The 18515-nt window shown below is 39.2% G+C and overlaps 1 protein-coding gene across 8 annotated transcripts in view; it reads right to left on the bottom strand.

The window, feature by feature from the left end:
- The window catches only part of kiaa1109 (KIAA1109 ortholog), a 487987-nt gene that overhangs the window by 140598 nt on the left and 328874 nt on the right, over positions 1–18515 (bottom strand). For 6 of the 8 annotated variants that reach the window (XM_080193511.1, XM_080193510.1, XM_080193515.1 and 3 more), the window contains exons 50-56: positions 15117–15167; positions 13697–13903; positions 8940–9175; positions 6305–6549; positions 6088–6193; positions 5191–5288; positions 2685–2879 (exon numbers count right to left, since the gene is read on the bottom strand). In XM_080193511.1, the coding sequence (XP_080049637.1) occupies positions 2685–2879; positions 5191–5288; positions 6088–6193; positions 6305–6549; positions 8940–9175; positions 13697–13903; positions 15117–15167 (1138 nt within the window). The remainder of the gene's footprint in view (positions 1–2684; positions 2880–5190; positions 5289–6087; positions 6194–6304; positions 6550–8939; positions 9176–13696; positions 13904–15116; positions 15168–18515) is intronic. The other 2 variants (XM_080193512.1, XM_080193517.1) reach the window with 1 other exon arrangement.

The raw sequence follows: 18515 nt of genomic DNA, 5'->3' as shown, positions 1-18515 counted from the left end.
AGTAGCTTCCTTGAACAGTATGAAATGGAACCGGCAGAGAGCAAGCTAGCCTAGATCTGGTCCTGTGTAATAAGACAGGAATAATTAATGATCTTGCAGTTAGGGATCCTCTTGGAAGAAGCGATCACAGTATAGTTGAATTTAAAATACAGATGGAGCATGAGAAGGTAAAATCCAATACCAGTGTCTTGTGCTTAAACAAAGGAGGCTACAAAGGGACGAGGGAGGTGTTGGCTAAGAAAGACTGGGAGCAAAAACTTTATGGTGGGACAATTGAGAAACAGTGAAGGACTTCCAAAGCAATCTTTCACAGTGCTCAGCAAAAGTATATACTAGTGATAAGGAAGGATTGTAGAAAAAAAGATAATAGCCTTGGATAGCTAAGGAAATAAAGGAGGGTATCAAATTGAAAGAAAATGCATACAAAGTGTCAAAGATTAGTGGGAACCTAGAGGACTGGGAAATCTTTAAAGGTCAACAGAGAGCCACGAAGAAAACTATAAAGAAAAGTAAGATGGATTATGAGAGTAAAATATAAAAATTGATAGCAAAAGTTTCTACAAATATATAAAACAGAAAAAGTGTGGCTAAAATAAACATTGGTCCTTCAGAGGATGAGAAGGAAGATGTAATAACTGGAAATGAGAAAATGGCTGAGACATTAACAGGTAGTTTGTGCCGGTCTTTACAGTGGAAGACACAAATAACATGCCAAAAATTGATGACAGGAAGGTTATGGCAGGTGAGGATCTAGAAACTATTGTTATCACAAAAGAGACAGTGTTGGGCAAGTTAATGAGGCTAAAGGTAAACAAGTCTCCCGGTCCTGATGGATTGCATCCAAGGGCACTAAAAGAGATGACAGGAGAAACAGCATATGCACTAATGGTAATTTACCAAAATTCAAAATACAAAAAACCACTCTGGGGTGGTTCCCACAGATTGGAAAACAGCAAATACGATGCCATTGTTTAAAAAAGGAGGTAAACAAAAGATTGGTAACTATAGGCCAATTAGCTTAACTTCTGTAGTAGGAAAAATGCTTGAATCCATCATCAAGGCAGTTAGCAAGTCATCTGAATATAAATTGTCCTATTGGTAAGACGCAGCATGAGTTCATAAAGAGGTCATGTTTGACTAATTTGGTGGAATTCTTTGAGAACATTACATGTGCAGTGGACAATGGGGAACCTGTGGATGTGGCGTATCTGAATTTCCAGAAGGCATTTGACAAGGTGCCGCACCAAGGACTGCATAAGATAAAGGTGCACATTGTTACAGGTAATGTATTAGCATGGATAGAGGACTGGTTAACTAACAGAAAGCAAAGAGTGGGAGTAAATTGGTGTTTTTTGGGTTGGTGATCAGTGACTAGTGATATGCCTCAGGGATCATTGTTGGGACTGCAATTGTTTACGATTTACATAGATGATTTGAAGTTGGGGGCCAAGTGTAGTGTGTCAAAATTTGCAGATGACATTAAGATGAGTGGCAGAGCAAAGTGTGCAGAGAATGCTGAAAGTCTGCAAAGAGATATAGATAGTCTAAATGAATGGGTGTGGGTCTGGTACATGGAGTTCAATGTTGGTAAATGTGAGGTCATCTATTTCGGTAAGAATAACAGCAAAATGGACTATTATTTAAATGGTAAAAAATTGCAGCATGCTGCTGTGCAGAGGGACCTGGGTGTCCTTGTGCAAGAATCACATGGAGTTGGTTTGCAGGTGCAACAGGTAGTTAAGAAGGCAAATGGAATTTTGTCCTTCATTGCTAGAGGGATGGAGTTTAAAAACAGCAAAGTTATGTTGCAGCTTGTATAAGGTGCTGATGAGGCCACACCTGGAGTGCTGTATGCAGTTTTTGTCTCCTCACTTGAGAAAGGATATACTGGCACTGGAAGGTGTGCAGAAGAGATTCACTAGGTTGATTCCAGAGTTGAGAGAGTTGGCTTATGAGAACAGACCGAGTAGACTGGGGCTATACTCATTGGTATTCAGATGAATGAGGGGAGATCTTATAGAAAAGGTAAGATTATAAAGAGAATAGATAAGATAGAAGCAGGGAAATTGTTTCCACTGGCAGGTGAAATTAGAACTAGGGGCTTAACCTCAAAGTAAGGGAAGGCAGATGTAGAACTGAGTTAAGGAGGAACTTCTTCACACAAAGGGTTGTGAATTTGTGGAATTCCCTGCCCAGTGAAGCAATTGAGGATACCTCATTGAATGTTTTTAAGGCAAGGATAGATAAATTTTTGAACAGTAAAAGAATTAAGGGTTATGGTGAGTGGATAGGTAAGTGGAGCTGAGTCCATGGAAAGATCAGCCATGATCTTACTGAATGGTAGAGTAGGCTCGAGGGGCAGATGGCCTACTCCTGTTCCTAGTTCTTTTGTTCTTATTATCTCGAGAGGTGAGACACCGGGCGTGAACCTGGTTTTTTGCCTCTCTCGTGATCTTACCAGCTCACCACATTGATCAACAAGCGTGATGAGCCAGTGTGACTGCCCATTTTGTTTTATTTAAAACAACAGATTGATTAATACATTTTATATATTAGCTATTTTTCTGTACATCATCAAAACAATTCCTTTTCTCAATTTCATTAGATCACATTTTGGAATATGCAAAGCATTGAAGTGCAAATTACGGCTATACAGTTAGCATTTAGAATGTGATAATATATACCTGATGTTTGACAATTTGTCCTAATGCCAGATTCAAGTCAACCTGACATTTGCCAAACAGTTTCAAATAGCTGCTATTACGGCCTGCACCAGGCTGAGCCTTAGTTTGGATGCGATTTGAAAGTTCCAGTTCAATTAATCCAGTCTCTAATCTCACAGCTCTCATGGAAGGGGTAGTTGCTGTAACTTGAATACCCTAAGTAGAAAGCAAACACAGTGCACACTGATTCTAAAATTCGCATCTCATGTTTTTTTGATTCTTTCCCAATATGTTATAGCAAATTAAACTTAAAACAATTGTCCCAATACTTGCTCCACTGAAAATATTAATGCAGTTGGACATTGCTAAAATTTAATCAGAACAGAATGCATCACCTGAATGCAACATCTGTTGAAATATTTGTTATAATTCTAAAAATGCAAATTGAATAAAATATCATGTTGCATATATCTTGCAAGAAGTAACTTAGGAAAATTACATATCCATCAAACAGAATCTCTCTTCCGGTACCCAGCCAGAAGTCACCACCTGAACTGAAGTTGAGAAAACTGGGAACAAAAATCTTTTTTCTTTGGAACTCATGCAAATAAAAAATCTGATTGGGATATACAAAAGATACTTATAGAGACCTTGAAGCAATCACTAAATGATACGTGGCACTCAAAATTATCAAATGAATCAGAGGAAAATAAAACAAAACCGCAGCAAACATTATGGGCAGAATTCTTCCAAAAAAATTCATAAGAAAACTGGAGTAATTAGCGCTGTTTTTATCAGTGGGTGTTCAGAGAAGAATCTCCCACACCAGCATGAGTATTATTAAATTTCAGGGGTGAGGCCAATTCCCACTGGGGAGGCTGAACTCAGTTTGCTGAGTGGGCCACTGCACATGTGTCGATCTGTCCATGCTGAGATCAGTGCACGTGCAGTGGTCCTGCACTGAAGCTTCACTGGCCCCAGCCTCACAACCTCTGCAACACTGACTCTCCACTTCCCCCCCAGTCTGGTGGCTGCCCTGAACATTCCTGGTTCCAGCTCCAAAAACCCCCTCCCTCCGAACATTCCCGGTTCCAGCTCCGACCCCCTCCCCCCCGTCACCAAGTCTACCACAATCTCCAGGCATTTCCCCCCCCTCCACCAAGACAGTAACATTCCACCCCCCCCCCCCACCCACCAAGTGCCAGCCACCCCTTCCAGCATGCTGAACCCACCCTCCCCCTGAATGCTGGCCTCCCTCCTTCCCTGACGGATCCCTATGCAGAGTGTCAGTGGGATCCTCCACCCCCACTGGTCGCTCCCTGGGGCCCCACCCCATCAAGCCTTGCCCCTAGGCCTGCCCGAAAGAGGCCCCTCTCCCTTGATGTGTAGTACCAAGATGTCCTCTGGGCATTAGCACTTTGCCCCTTGGGCAGTGCCAGTTGGTACAGACTGGCACTGCCAGGGTGCCCATGCCTGGGGGCACCACCCACTCCCTCAAGGGCTCCGATTGCCCGCCCCCCCCCCCCCCCTTCACTCCGTGGGATTGGGCCACTAGTTCCCCAAAAGTGGGGAACTACACTGGGCAAATCACACTGGATGAAATACTCTGGTGGGACGGGAGAGGCAGTGGGCCCAGGGAGTTCAGTCCCAGGACCGATAATCATATTCAAATAATATTGAAATGAGTAGTTATATCATTTCCACACCTTTTTGTCAATTTCCAGTGTGAAGCAGATGCCAGTGAATCCCATGCATTGCCCGCCGTGAGATTGTCCTGGCCCGCTGCTTAAAAAATTAGTAAGAAGTCTCACAACATCAGGTCAAAGTCCAACAGGTTTATTTGGTAGCAAAAGCCACTAGCTTTCGGAGCTCTTGCTGCGCCTTTGTCACTCACTTGACGAAGGGCAGCAAGTGCTCCAAAAGCTAGTGGCTTTTGCTACCAAATAAATCTGTTGGATTTTAACCTGTTGTTGTGAGACTTCTTACTGTGTTTACCCCAGTCCAACGCTGGCATCTCCACATTAAAAAATTGGCACAGTGGGATAGGAGAATTGCCCCTTATGTTTATATGCACTTAATTATAATGAATATCTCACTATAAAAAAAAATCAATTTAGCAAAGTTAAATACCATTATGTTATTCTAACTCACATCAGATCCACCGCACAACATTCTTATATGGATTCATACCCCTCACAAGAAAGCCAAAATTCAAATTCACTTGTACCTTGGCTGTACTTGAATAATGGGGAGTCTACCACTGCATCATGTATTTTACTGTTAGATGTGTTTCCTTTTGGTTGTGGAAGTGGCACAAGAGCCACGTGTCACTTCCCTTATAGTGATACCACACACAACTGACAATTTGATTTGCCTCAAAAGAATATCGATTAAACAAAAGAACTGGAATTTTTCAGGACCATAATTCTTCTTTAAAAGGCTCGCAAATAAGTCTGATGTACAATTGATTCTACAAAGCTTTGTCTATATTTAAGCTTCTATGTTTTATTATAACTGAAGTTATTACCTTAAACTGCAGGTTCAAAGAGTATAGCAAAATTTTTGGCTTTTCTCCATCCATTAAAATATCATGTTCATTCCACAGTGGGATAGGCTGTTCCCCTCCTGCAGATAAACAAAACACTGTATAAATATACATTGCTTTGCTAATATTTATCATTCCTTACAAAGGAAATTTATATGAAAAACGTTTTTAGTTTAGGTGTCCTGAATCAAAGTGCTGCTGGATAGAAGTTGTGGAAGCCATGGCTAAAGGAATATTTCTGAATGGATCTGGTTTTCCAGCAGCTCAGCAACCCAATGCTGCTTTTTTTTTCCTATTTTGTCCCCATTGTGCTGGTAGGTGCAGCTGTCAACTGTAACAGCAGTATGAATGTCTTTAATGCAGTTAACTGACTTGCACCAAACCCAACTAATTCACTTTGAAGGTGTATGTTGGTCACATTAAATCAGTTGTGATTGAGGAAAAAATCATATTGATCACAACAGCAAAGCATCATTATCCCAAGATTCTTCATTTCCCAGTGATCTTTTCCGTAATTCATAAAAATGGTTTCTCTTCAAGAATTACAATTTGAACATCAACGAGTTAACAAATTTTGTAGTTACTGTTGGTCTGACAAGAACTGCATAAAATAAAAGAGAACTAATGACAAAGGAACATAAATGTTTATATTTAAGTCTAAAGAGAAAAGATCAATTCTTGGAATAATTTTAACATTCACAGGTAAACAACTTACATTTATATATTGCTTTGAATACAGATACACCGTCCCAAGCAGAGAAATAAAAAAAAATACATTGTTTGATTATATTCAAAAGGTGTAAAACATCTTCATGAGCAATAATGTAGATATATGGTATTTTTAATTAATCTCAAATCGAAAGTAACTTTCCCACATACCAGAGACTTTCTGAATAACTTCATTAACTTCTTTCATGAAAACTTTTTGTACGAAGACTAGTTGATTCAAAAGATCCGTTGTCAAGTTGTGCTCAAAGGAACCAACCTATAAACAAACAATGAACATCATTAGAACTAAAGTAAGTTTCCTAAATTCATAATTCTCCATGTAACTTGATAGTCTGATGTCAAATACATTTTCTAACCACAAGCCTACCTCAGCAACACAACGCAAGTAGTTTCCCTGCAGATAATTGCCTTGTTTCGATGGCAATTCATCCCCATTCCAGGATTTGTCAGGGTAACTCTCATGTTCCTCCATGATGTATTCTCCAGACATGGTTACTTGTGGTAGGTTAAGGCTGGCTGATGGAGGTAATGCTGCCATATCAACAGGTGTCACTTTGGATTGGAAACGCAGTCTGTGATTGGGCAGCTCAAATGTGAACCTAGTTTGGGCTCCTAAAATTGGAAGGCCACATTTTATTAACAGAACATTTCTATTAGTGTCCATTACATGTTACAGCTTCTAACAACGACTTCTGATAGGTATGTCAGAGTTTTACAGCCTCGTCATGATAGACATTTAGTAAAACAGTGAGGTCAATCGGGTCAAGGACCGAAACTTTCAGACCGTTTATGCCAGCAAGATTTTCTAGTCCCGCCGATGGCACATCACTGCCATAGATTTTCAAGCGACAAGGACAGCATTCGATGGGAAACACTGCTGACAATGGAGGGGCCAGTAGTTCCCACCAACAACCAATGGCAAGCATCTTTCTGAAACACGTGGCGGGTTGCATGGAAAATCCCACCAAAGGTACCCTTTTAAATGGTTTCATTTTTCTTCCAGGGCCATGACTGTTTTCAGTCACAACTGTCATGATAAATGACTATAAAAATCAAATATTAGTAGTATTTTTGAGACAATCAGTTTGAGGATATTTATTAAACTTTTCCAAATTAGAAAGGTTGGACATTTCACACAACTTATTATTCTTCTATTTTTGTTTTAAAGAGGATGTTTGAAAACATCCTTAAAATTTGATTAGACTGGGGGATGCTGGGCACACTGCACTTTCAACTCTGCGAGTGAAATGTAAAAATGAAATTGATGTAAAACCTCTTCTGTCTGCCAGCTGCACAGCCAGATGCAAAATCTGTTTGGGCAGTCTGAACCCAATCTCTACTGAATTCTACAAATCAAAGCTTCCACAATTTGGTAAATCACATCCAACCCCATCTAAGACCGTAAGGCACAGGAGCAGAATTAGGCCACTCGGCCCATCGAGTCTGCTCCACCATTCAATCATGGCTGATTTTTCTCATCCCCATTCTCCTGCCTTTCCATCATAACCCCTGATCCCCTTATCAACCAAGAACTTATCTTTCTCTTAACGACACTCAATGAACTGACCTCCACAGCCTTATAAAGGATTGTCCCTTTAGCCTGAGGTTGTGCCCTCTGGTTCCTACTAGTGGAAACATCCTCTCCACGTCCACTTTATCTACGCCTCGCAATATCCTGTAAGTTTCAATAAGATCTCCCCCCCACCATCCTTCTGAACGCCGAGGACAGGCCCAGAGCCCTCAACCGTTCCTCAATGATCATTGTTGTGAACCTCCTCTGGACCTTTTCCTTAGGTATGGGGTCCAAAGCTGCTCACAATACTCCAAATGGGGTCTGACCAGAGCCTTATAAAGCCTCAGAAGTACATCCATGCTCTTGTATTCCTGACATGAATGCTATCATTGCATTTGCCTTCCTAACTGCCGACTGAACCTGCACATTAACCTTAAAAGAATAAAGAATCTTGAACAATGACACTCAAAAGTCCCTTGTCAACTATCAGTATAATTTCTGAGTTTGGTGAAGGAGGTTTTGGGAGATATGTAGAGGGACAGGTAGTATTGAGGAAGCAGGGGGGCTGCAGAAGGACTTTGACAGGTTAGAAGAGTGGCAAAGAAATGGAATACAATGTGAAAAAGTGTGAGGTTATGCACTTTGGAAGGAGGAATGGAGGCATAGACCATTTTCTGAATGGGATAATGGGAAATGAAGTCTGATCAACTCAATACAAATTTTATTCTAGTATGTTCTAATGTTTTTAACAGTTTACATGAAAAAGTTATTGTTTCTTTATTCTGTTCAGCATCTGTTGATATTGATTCAAGGTGCTAGTATCAAACATGCTTCATTTTTCAGCACTAGCACGCTCAACATGGAAAATATCCACAAAAAATAGAAACAACTCTCCTAACCTGTCCAAGTCCTTCTGCAACCCCCCCTGCTTCCTCAATATTACCCGTCCCTCTACATATCTCCCGAAACCTCCTTCACCAAACTCAGAAATTATAGTGACAGTTGACAAAGGAATTTGAAATGATCAAGTATTCCAGTGGAAGAGGTTAAATTTTTACCAAAATGTTCCAATCATTATTCTGAAAGGATGACAAATTATCATTTTGTTTCAGACTATCTATTGCGTAATCACTGATTCCTAGAGTTTAAATTGAAGTTCCTGTTCTTGAACTAGGTTTGTTCAATAGTCTTCAACAGTGCAAGCAGCTCTACGTTTAAATAGCAGTGTCCAACAGACATAGTAGAACAGACAACCAACACTTCAAAAACAGCACTTTAAAGTAAAACATTCTGAAATTGTACTATTAGAATTATTGCATATCTCATGGTATATGGGTTCCAATGTCAAAACATTCTGATTAATTTTACAAAATTAAAAGTAAAAAAAAACTTATGGTTCCCACTTATTTAACACAAAACTTGTAATCTTGCAAAACTCCAAGAGAGTGACCGCAAACATTTACCTTCATACCAATTTACGCACTAGTACCTGTCATTCCATGGCTTTTCATCCTGCCCATTTTGTATTCTGCTTTAAGAGATGGAAGTAGTGCTGCACCAATGGTAATACCATCCAACAAGGCACTAAATTTAAGTACAATTGGCTTCTTCTCCAAACCCTCTGGCAGCTGAGGAAATTCATTTGTTTCCACGGGAGTCTGATTGACACTTGCAACAGGCTTCTCAGGGACCTGTGGAGTGCAAGGCTCATCCTTTGATGGTACACTACATAAAACAAAGGAAGTTACATTTGAAACTAGTTTTAAAAGTTTTATAGGTATATGGAATATATAATTATACATACAGATCTGTATATGCAATATTTTTGAATTGCCATTCACAGGTTGGTTCTCAAATACATTCTTACTGTTGCCGTGAAATTGTTTAAACAACTTTGATCTTTATTGATCCCCAACATTTAGTCATTAAACCTGAACAAAATGATCACTGTTATTACATGGATAACCTCACGATGCTCCACTTCTCCAGCTTCCACCCTAAACATGTTAAAGAAGCCATCATCTATGGACAAGTCCTCCATGTAACAGGATGTGCTCAGATGAAGAGGATCGCAACAGACACCTCCAGATACTGAAAGATGCCCTCATAAGAACAGGATATGGCGCTCGACTCATCGATCGACAGTTCCAATGCGCCACAGCAAAAAACCACACCAACATCCTCAGAAGACAATCATAGTGCAGTGTTGAGGAGCAGAAGGACCTTGGGGTTCGGGTTCATAGGACTTCTAAATTGGCCTCGCAGGTGGAGGACGTGGTCAAGAAGAAGTATGGTGTGCTAGCCTTCATTAATCGAGGGATTGAGTTTAGGAGTCGGGAGGTAATGCTGCAACTTTATAAGACCCTTGTCAAACCCCACTTGGAGTACTGTGCGCAGTTCTGGTCACCTCGCTACAGGAAGGATGTGGAAGCTATTGAGAGGGTGCAGAGGAGATTTACAAGGATGTTGCCTGGATTGGGAGGCATGCCTTATGAAGATAGGTTGAGGGAGCTAGTCTCTTCTCCCTGGAGAGACGAAGGTTGAGAGGTGACCTGATAGAGGTTTATAAAATGTTGAGAGGGATAGATAGGGTGGATTCTCGGAGGCTATTTCCCAGGGCTGAAATGCTCGCTACGAGAGGACACAGGTTTAAGGTGCTGGTGAGCAGGTACAGAGGAGATGTCAGGGGTAAGTTTTTCACTCAGAGGATGGTGAGTGAGTGGAATCGGCTGCCGTTCGTGGTGGTAGAGGCAAACTCACTGGGGTCTTTTAAAAGACTTCTGGATGAGTACATGGGATTTAATGGGATTAGGAGTTACAGATAGTTCTATGGCCTGGTAGGTAGGGATATGATCTGCGCAACTTGTGGGCTGAAGGGCCTGTTTGTGCTGTAGTGTTCTACGTTCTATAGGACATGGTTGTCCAGTACTTCCCCGGGGCGGAGAAGCTGTGACGTCTGCTCCGGAGTCTTCAACATGTCATTGATGTAGATGATCATCTCACCAATGCCATTCCCACACGCCCACATCTTGCCTTCAAACAACCGCACAACCTCAAACAGACAATTGTCCACAGCAAACTACCCAGCCTTCAGGAGAACAGTGACCACGACACGCCATAACCCTGTCGCAGTAACCTCTGCAAGACTTATCAGATCATCGACACAGGTGCCATTAACTCACGTGAGAACACCATCCACTAGGTACACAGTACATACTCTTGCAACTCAGCCAACGTTGTCTATTTGATACGCTACAGAAAAGGATGTCCTGAGGCATGGTACACTGGGGAGACCATGCAGACGCTACGACAACGGATGAATGAACATCGCTCAACAATCACCACGCAAGAGTATTCCCTTCCTGTTGGGGTACACTTCAGCGGTCATGGACATTCGGCCCCTGATCTTCGGGTAAGCGTTCTCCAAGGCGGTCTTCACGACACACAACAAAGCAGAGTTGCTGAGCAGAGACTGATAGCCAAGTTCCGCACACATGAGGACAGCCTCAACCAGGAACTTGGGTTCATGTCACACTATCTGTAACCTCCATGATTTGTCTGGGTTTGAAAAATCTCACTAACTGTCCTGTCTGGAGACAATACACATTTCTTTAACCTTGCTTAACGCTCTCGCCACTCACGTTGTCTGTATCTTTAAGACTTGATTAGATGTAAAGACTCGCATTCCAATCATTATTTTGTAAATTGAGTTTGTGTCTTTATATGCCCTGTTTGTGAATGGAACTCCCACTCACCTGATGAAGGGGCAGTGCTCCGAAAGCTAGTAGCATTTGCTACCTGTTGGACTTTAACCTAGTGTTGTGAGACTTCTTACTGTGATTACATCTATAGGGCAGTTTTACTTTAAAGAATCACAAACTGAATGAATATAGTGTAATTTTGACGAGTTTGAAATTAGATTGTTTAAATGACAACAATGCAATGAGTCAGCCATTTTTCTTTCACTATTACCTTCAGGTGTAAATTCAGAAAAGTATTGTTAAGGATTTCAGACAGGAAGGATTCTTCTACCTCATCTGCTTAGCCATTATTTTCCTGGGTCTCGACAATGCTGATTTTCAGCAATGGAGACATCCAAATGACTTTATCTTCATCTGCAGCATTCCAAAAATTATTTGCCATTAAACACAACTTAGTATTGTGGCAAACATAGGACTAACAAGGGATATTTCTTTTTTTTGTCTATGCATGCATGAGTGCAGAGCCAAACTGTGATAAGTGCATGTCGTTGGAAATGTCGGTCCTAAACAGGTTTTCTTCCATGGCATTTTGTTCAGAAAGTAACTACATAATGAATTGTTTGGCAGCCAATTTGAAAGTTAAATTAATGTGAATAAACAGAAAATTATAATTAAATAGAAGAAGGAAGTGACAATCAACAACACATCACCTATTAAGGTAGTAGTACATTCGTCTATTTTGTTATGTCAAAGAAATGTCTGCAATATGAACAATACCCCATGGCATATATCATAGCTCTTACACCTTTAGTTTATAACTTCTGTGATGAACTCTTATTTTCATAAACTTGTTTCAAGCACAGAGGTTAAACTTAAAGATGATGCAAGCAAATGACTGAAAAACTGAACAAATTAAGCTACATGAATATTTGAATATCATTAGGAACAGGGTATATAGTTGGCAGATGAAATTCAACGTGGAGAAGTGAAAGGTGCTTCACGTGTCAACAAAGGAATCTAGGAAGTGTCAACTACTTAAATGGAAAGAAAATGTGTTTGGGAAATGAAGTATCTGTAGATCCTGATTGATAATAAATTGAAACAATCACAATGCTTGAGTGGTAGTTAAGTACACAAATCAGATGTTGCTTTCTATTAAAAATTGAATATTGAGCCAAATAGTGAGGTAATCCTGCCACTGTATAAATTATTGGCATGTAGTTCTAGACACCTTAGGACAAAAATGAAGTTGCACCTATTGAGGACAACTAAAATGATTGAAGTCAAGAAGGGACTGAAATATGATGAATCATTACATAAATTCAGCACATCAGTGGAAAAGACAAAAGTTGAGAGGTGATGTATCTATGTTTTTAGGATTCTAAAGGAACTGCATTATGTAGGTCATGACAATCCTTTTCATTTTGTTCGGAACAGTAGAAACAGACAATGTGAGCCCAGATTTTCTGGTCCCATACGTCTGTAATCAGAACTCCCCACTCACCTGACAAAGGAGCAGCGCTCCAAAAGCTAGCGGCATTTGCTACCAATTACACCTGTTGGACTTTAACATGGTGTTATGAGACTTCTTACTATGCTAACATGCCCCACCAGTGACAACAGAATTTGGCGCTCAGCCAAATCTCCATTCACACCAGAGGAACCTGCAAATCCCGGCCGCAGATGAGATTGAAGAATTCCAGCCAAAGCCTACGATTTTAACTAACCTACAGAAAGCACTGAGAAACTGGTAAATTTATAGAACATGCTTCTGGTAAGATATTGCTGTTTCATTCAAATATTTTCTGATATATTTGACAAATTTGAGACATAAACGGGAAGTGTAAAGTACTTGAGAGAAAAAATTAACTTTAGGCCTATAGTTCCCGAAATTTACATTTCTGGATCTTTTTTAGGCTAAAGGTGAGACTGTTTGAAGGTGTTGATTGCCATTTTAGGATCAGGATCCAACATGGATTAGAAAATGTAGAGTTTAGATCACAATGGACTGTTTTTTCTAATCCAGAACAGTAAAACTAGTGATTATAGCCTGTGCAGAAAACAAAGGTAAATTCAAAATCTAATTGGCAAAAACAATATTTCAGTTAGCAAGTGATCAATCTATGGAACAGACTCTCAAGGGAGAGTTTGGAAGCAGCTCATATTGATTAATTCAAATACAAATGAATTTGATCTTTTCAGAAAATAACATTTAAAACTGGTATAAGAGTAATCGCAACATGATTTGTGGTAGGTGTATAATGCTTGGAAGGATTAGACAACTTTAGACCAATGGCGACCAAAGCTTTCCACCACTGGGATATTTCTTGTGTTAAGTCTGGAACGTTTAGACTGACTCTTTTGATTACACAACTCCACTACGTTTATATTTTATGACTACTAGGATTATTGAAAGCCAATGTGTTTATTGGATCAGTAATTGCTTATTTTCTACGTTCCAAGTTCTTGTAATTCACAATTGTAAAATAATACTACCCTATATTGTGCACTCTGTAGCAGCCGAATATTTTTGTAAATTGCTTACCTTGTTGATGGCTGACGAATGAGATCAGAAATCTGTTTGGAGAGCTGATGAGAACTCCGTACCATCATGCTATGCAGTGTGGCAGGATGCTGTGGGATATTGATGCTAATGGCTCCTACTTTTATAACCATTGTGTTGTTGGTCTTCAATCCTCTCTGGGCACTATAAAGAGCCTGAGATTTGGCAATACTGCATTTAACTACCGTTCTAGAAAGAAAAACATAACTCATCACATCTTCAAAATCCAGATGCCAATAATATTAGAAATCTTAAACAAAAAGAAACATGAAATGTTACGGCATAAAAATAGGCCATTTACCTCATCGAGTCATTTTGTCCACGAGTCCCCTAATTTAATCCATTTATCCTGCTTGTTCCCAATATTATTTTAAGCAACTACCTAATTACCTTTCGAAAGGAGTAAGGAACTTTGTTTTCGCAATAATTTAGCAGATTTGGCAATGTGACAGAGAATTCCATATTCTAAGCACCCTCTTTCCAGCCTCTCGTTTAATTGCTGATTTTAAACTTGTGCACTTATGTAAATGTTCTTTTGAACAATAAAAGTGATCTATCACTATTCACGGTATAATAACTCTGCACATCTTTCTCAAGTAATCCTTCAACCTCAGTTGAGTAAACAAAACTGGCCTTTGCAAGCCTGAGTTATTATAACCCAGATGATTCCCTTTTAATTCTACATTGCACCTAATTTAAAAATCCTTTCTATAATGGACTGCCTAAAATTATACACTTTTCATTTCCTATTAATATTTCTCGCTTTGATCTACAGTTTCATTTGCTAATTTCTCCTTCAAGGCATTCTTGATACATTGTACAAACATGGAAGAGTTTTGTCTGTATTCAATAATTATTGACCATGAGGTCAAGTTGGAAATTTAAAGCAAATAGCAATAACCTATGTTACTTTAAACACTACCTGCATTCAATTAATCTTGCATTTTAATTGGGCATTCTACATTCAACAGTTCAAACAAGCAATTCACACATCTTCAATTAAACTGCAGCACCAAAACAAGGGTTAGCACTATTTGATTTACAAACTCTACAGAAGCATAGAAAAACGTTGCAAACAATACGCCAATGCACAAATGGGTAAAACTACAATATGCTTCTTCTGTACATTATGAAAACAATAAGCCCACAAAAGTCTTAATGACAGTCATTACTGATACATTTCTGCCTGGTTTTCAAGGTAAATCAAAAGTAGGCATCATAATATACATACACAAATTAAAAGTACAGTATCTAAATCATTTGTTTGATGAAATTAATACATCCTTCTCAGAATTGATTTAAGCATATTATGATGTAATAGTGGGCTAGAAATTATAGAGTTTTGTTAGTGCTTTCACGAAGTCAAAAATGCAAGCTGAAATCATGCTAGTTTGTGACATACAGAAATTCTTGTTTGACTGTACTTGTAGGTGAAGTAGGAAAATCCTCCAGCCTATGCAAGATGGTTGTAGAGAAAGCAAGAAAATAAAAAGAGAGCAAATGAAGTCTAGACATTCATGCATAAACCTTTATTCAAACAGTGGAATCCTTAGTGTGCAGACCTGTATGTTTTCTAGCATTATATTAATATTTATTACAGATTCAATATAAATAGTTGAATTGAATTTTCACTGGCAAAAATGAAGCCATGCAGAATATTAATTATTGTTTGTAATTATCAAATATAAAAATCAATTACTTGACTCCAAGACAACACACACTAAGGGTTACCACATCAATAATAAAAAGAACTATAAATTCATAAAGAAAGAGTTACTGTTTTAGCAGACAAGTATTATAAAATTCATCAACTGTGAACAAATAAATTCAGTTTGTAATATTCAAGTTATAATGTGTATAACAGATCTAAAAGAAATCTTGCAAGTTCAAATAAACTGGCCACATCCAAAACTGTACCCGAAGTAAAACGACTGTACTGCTACAACAAAAATGAATTTAGTTATGTATCATGACTCAGCGGAAGCTATATTTCACTATTTCAGCATTTTAAATTATATTGGCCTTCAAATGTTATAAGTTATCGGACCATTTTGGTCCAGTGACATTACACATTTAAAATATTCCATGTTTGTTTAAGAATTACAGATTACCACAATATTGAACAATAGCGGGCTTTAGCAAGACATCTCACAGTTACATCATTAACTTAGACAGCTGCCTGCACCCTTCAGCTTAAAGAACTTCAATATTCTAACTTGCTGAAAGCACAAACAGTTAACGCATGGTAACAAAGTCCTGAGTGAATGGCAGGACCAACATTCATATTTTTAAAATCTTCAACCACTGACCACTACTTGAAGCAATGAGACTCCTCAGTTTAAATTGTTCACTATTTGGGCCAGAGAGGTTGATTGGGACTCATTAACTATTATCACATCATTAAAATAAAACTTACTGGACTAAACATTTTGCGACAAGTTTAACAGGCAATTAATATGAAAATCTAGCACATTCTCATAACTAATGGGGAGTCTAAGGGTGATGTGCTGCTTGTGCAAAGCAAACAGTTTAGTTGTATACATTGAGTAGCAAATTCTGGAAATTTGTAAATTTCAACGTATCTTTTAATTCTCAGAACTTGCTGGTCAAGTTGCACATTAGTAACAGTGCATTATTCGCATGTCATTATTTTTCAGCAAGTTTTTTATGTTGGGAGTATATAATATTCTGTGCCTACATTTCTCAGTTAACTACATTTTCTGCACATTAGATATATCCATAGAAAGCAATAGGCAAGGGTGCCAGTGATATAAAATAATACACTGTAATCTCTCCAAAAATCCGAAAACATCATTTTTTTTTTAAGCTTAGGGCTCACAGAGGTAGCATTTGTGCCTGCAAACTCGTCCTTCTCCGAGGCAGCAATGGTGCTGGAACTGGGACTCTTACCCAGTAAAGGGACAACTCTGGACCCACTATATCAGTGCTGTTGAATGGCAAGGAGAAGGCAGTGTGTCCATTGGTGAGGGAAGAAGAGGCTGGCTTAAGTATCCAGATGTGAGCGGGCATGTGTGCGGGCTGTCTGGAGGAGGCATGTAAAAATGAAAAACTCAAAAAAATTGACCCTTCAAGATAATCTTTCTACATCCCATGCACCTTCCAGATTTATAAGAGGGAAAACAACAGGTACTAGAGACTCTAACAGGGATTTGATTGAACTTTGCAAAACATTCACCAGCTTAGTTAGTCCAGCCATATGTTTGGAATGTGATATTAATAATAGCCTTCAAGCCCTTCTCTTAACACTAACTTAAACATTTAGGCTGATACTTTAGTGCAGCAGAGATTGAGTGCAGCACTGTTGGAGGCGTTGTTTTTTCAGTTAAACCATAAAACCAAAGCTTTACCTAATAGATGTAAAAATCCTGATTTTTAAGAGCAAGATAGTTATCCCAGGTGCCCAAACTAATACATATCCATCCATCAGCATGACAATACAGATTATCTGGTCAATACCACATTAGATTGTGGGAGCTTACTGTTAGCAAATTAACTGTCAAGTTTCCTACAATACAAATTCAAAGTATTTAATTGGCTGTAAAGTGCTTTGGGGCAATAAGAAGTCTAAAAATGGGGATATATATTCAAGTCCTTATTTCACTCCTTGCCTTTTCCCTTTCTCTCACTCCCACCTCTTCACCTAACACTGAAGCTTTCTTTACTCCTTCACTTGTTTATCCCCATTCTGTTAAATTCTGCTCTTACATTTCTGCCTCTTTCTTTCTATCCCATTTCTAAAATGATCAGATAACACAAGTAAGCACCCTGCCTGGTAATCATAGGAATCGAGACATTGCTGAGCTAATAAGTCAGGGATCACATCTGTACTTGTGTCTAAATTTCCTTCTTCTACTCTTCTCCCTGATAATCCTGGAATGAGTCTGGTATGAAATCGTTTGATACTACTGGCATGGATCCAGATATGACTGTAGCGTTGTTAGATGTGAGGACATTAGGTACGTATGTTTAACCTCTATTCATCATTTCCTCCTCAGTTACAGGTTATGAATCATAGGATCCCTATAGTGCAGGAGACCATTCTTCCCATCAAGACTGCACTAACAACAATCCCACACTGGCCCTATCCCTGTAACCCTATGTAACGACCCTACTCATCCCCCTATTACCAAGGGGCAATTTAGCATGACCAATCAATCTAACCTGCACACCTTTGGAGTTCAGGTGGAAACCAGAGTATCCAGAGAAAACCCAAGCAGACAAGGGGAAAATGTGCAACTCCAGACAGACAGTGAGCTGAGGCCAGAATTGTCCCTGGTGCTGTGAGGCAGCAGTGCTAACCAATATACCACCATGCTGCCCCGTGAATGCTGAGGGGTCGTCCATCTGTTACAAAGAAGTACACAAGATAGAAATGATGCCGAAAGTTACATTTCACAAATAGGCAATGGAAACAATAATTCTGGCTATCAACAGTTCATACACGAAGTATAATTCTTCAGACCAGATTTTGTGTAAATAGATTGATATAAGAAGAAAACTTGTGCTGAGAGAAGCACGCAAAGAATAATTGTGGTCAACGCCAGCAAGATGGTAAATAATCTTGATATAAATTTTAAATGATAAACCTGCCTGCCAACATAACTTTGAAGAAGGATCATCCTGCTTGAGACGTTGGCTCTATTCTCTCTCACAGATGCTTCCAAACCTGATGAGATTTTCCAGTATTTCCCATTTTTGTGCCAACGTAACCCTTCTTATAGTAAGCTGGTGATGTAACAATGTCAAAACATTTTAATTTGATCCTCTCCACCATCAATCA

This window comes from Carcharhinus amblyrhynchos, chromosome 1, assembly GCF_965287045.1.
Source record: "Carcharhinus amblyrhynchos chromosome 1, sCarAmb.v2.hapA, whole genome shotgun sequence".
Classification (NCBI taxonomy): Eukaryota; Metazoa; Chordata; class Chondrichthyes; order Carcharhiniformes; family Carcharhinidae; genus Carcharhinus; species Carcharhinus amblyrhynchos.
This window is presented reverse-complemented; position numbering and strand designations above follow the sequence as displayed.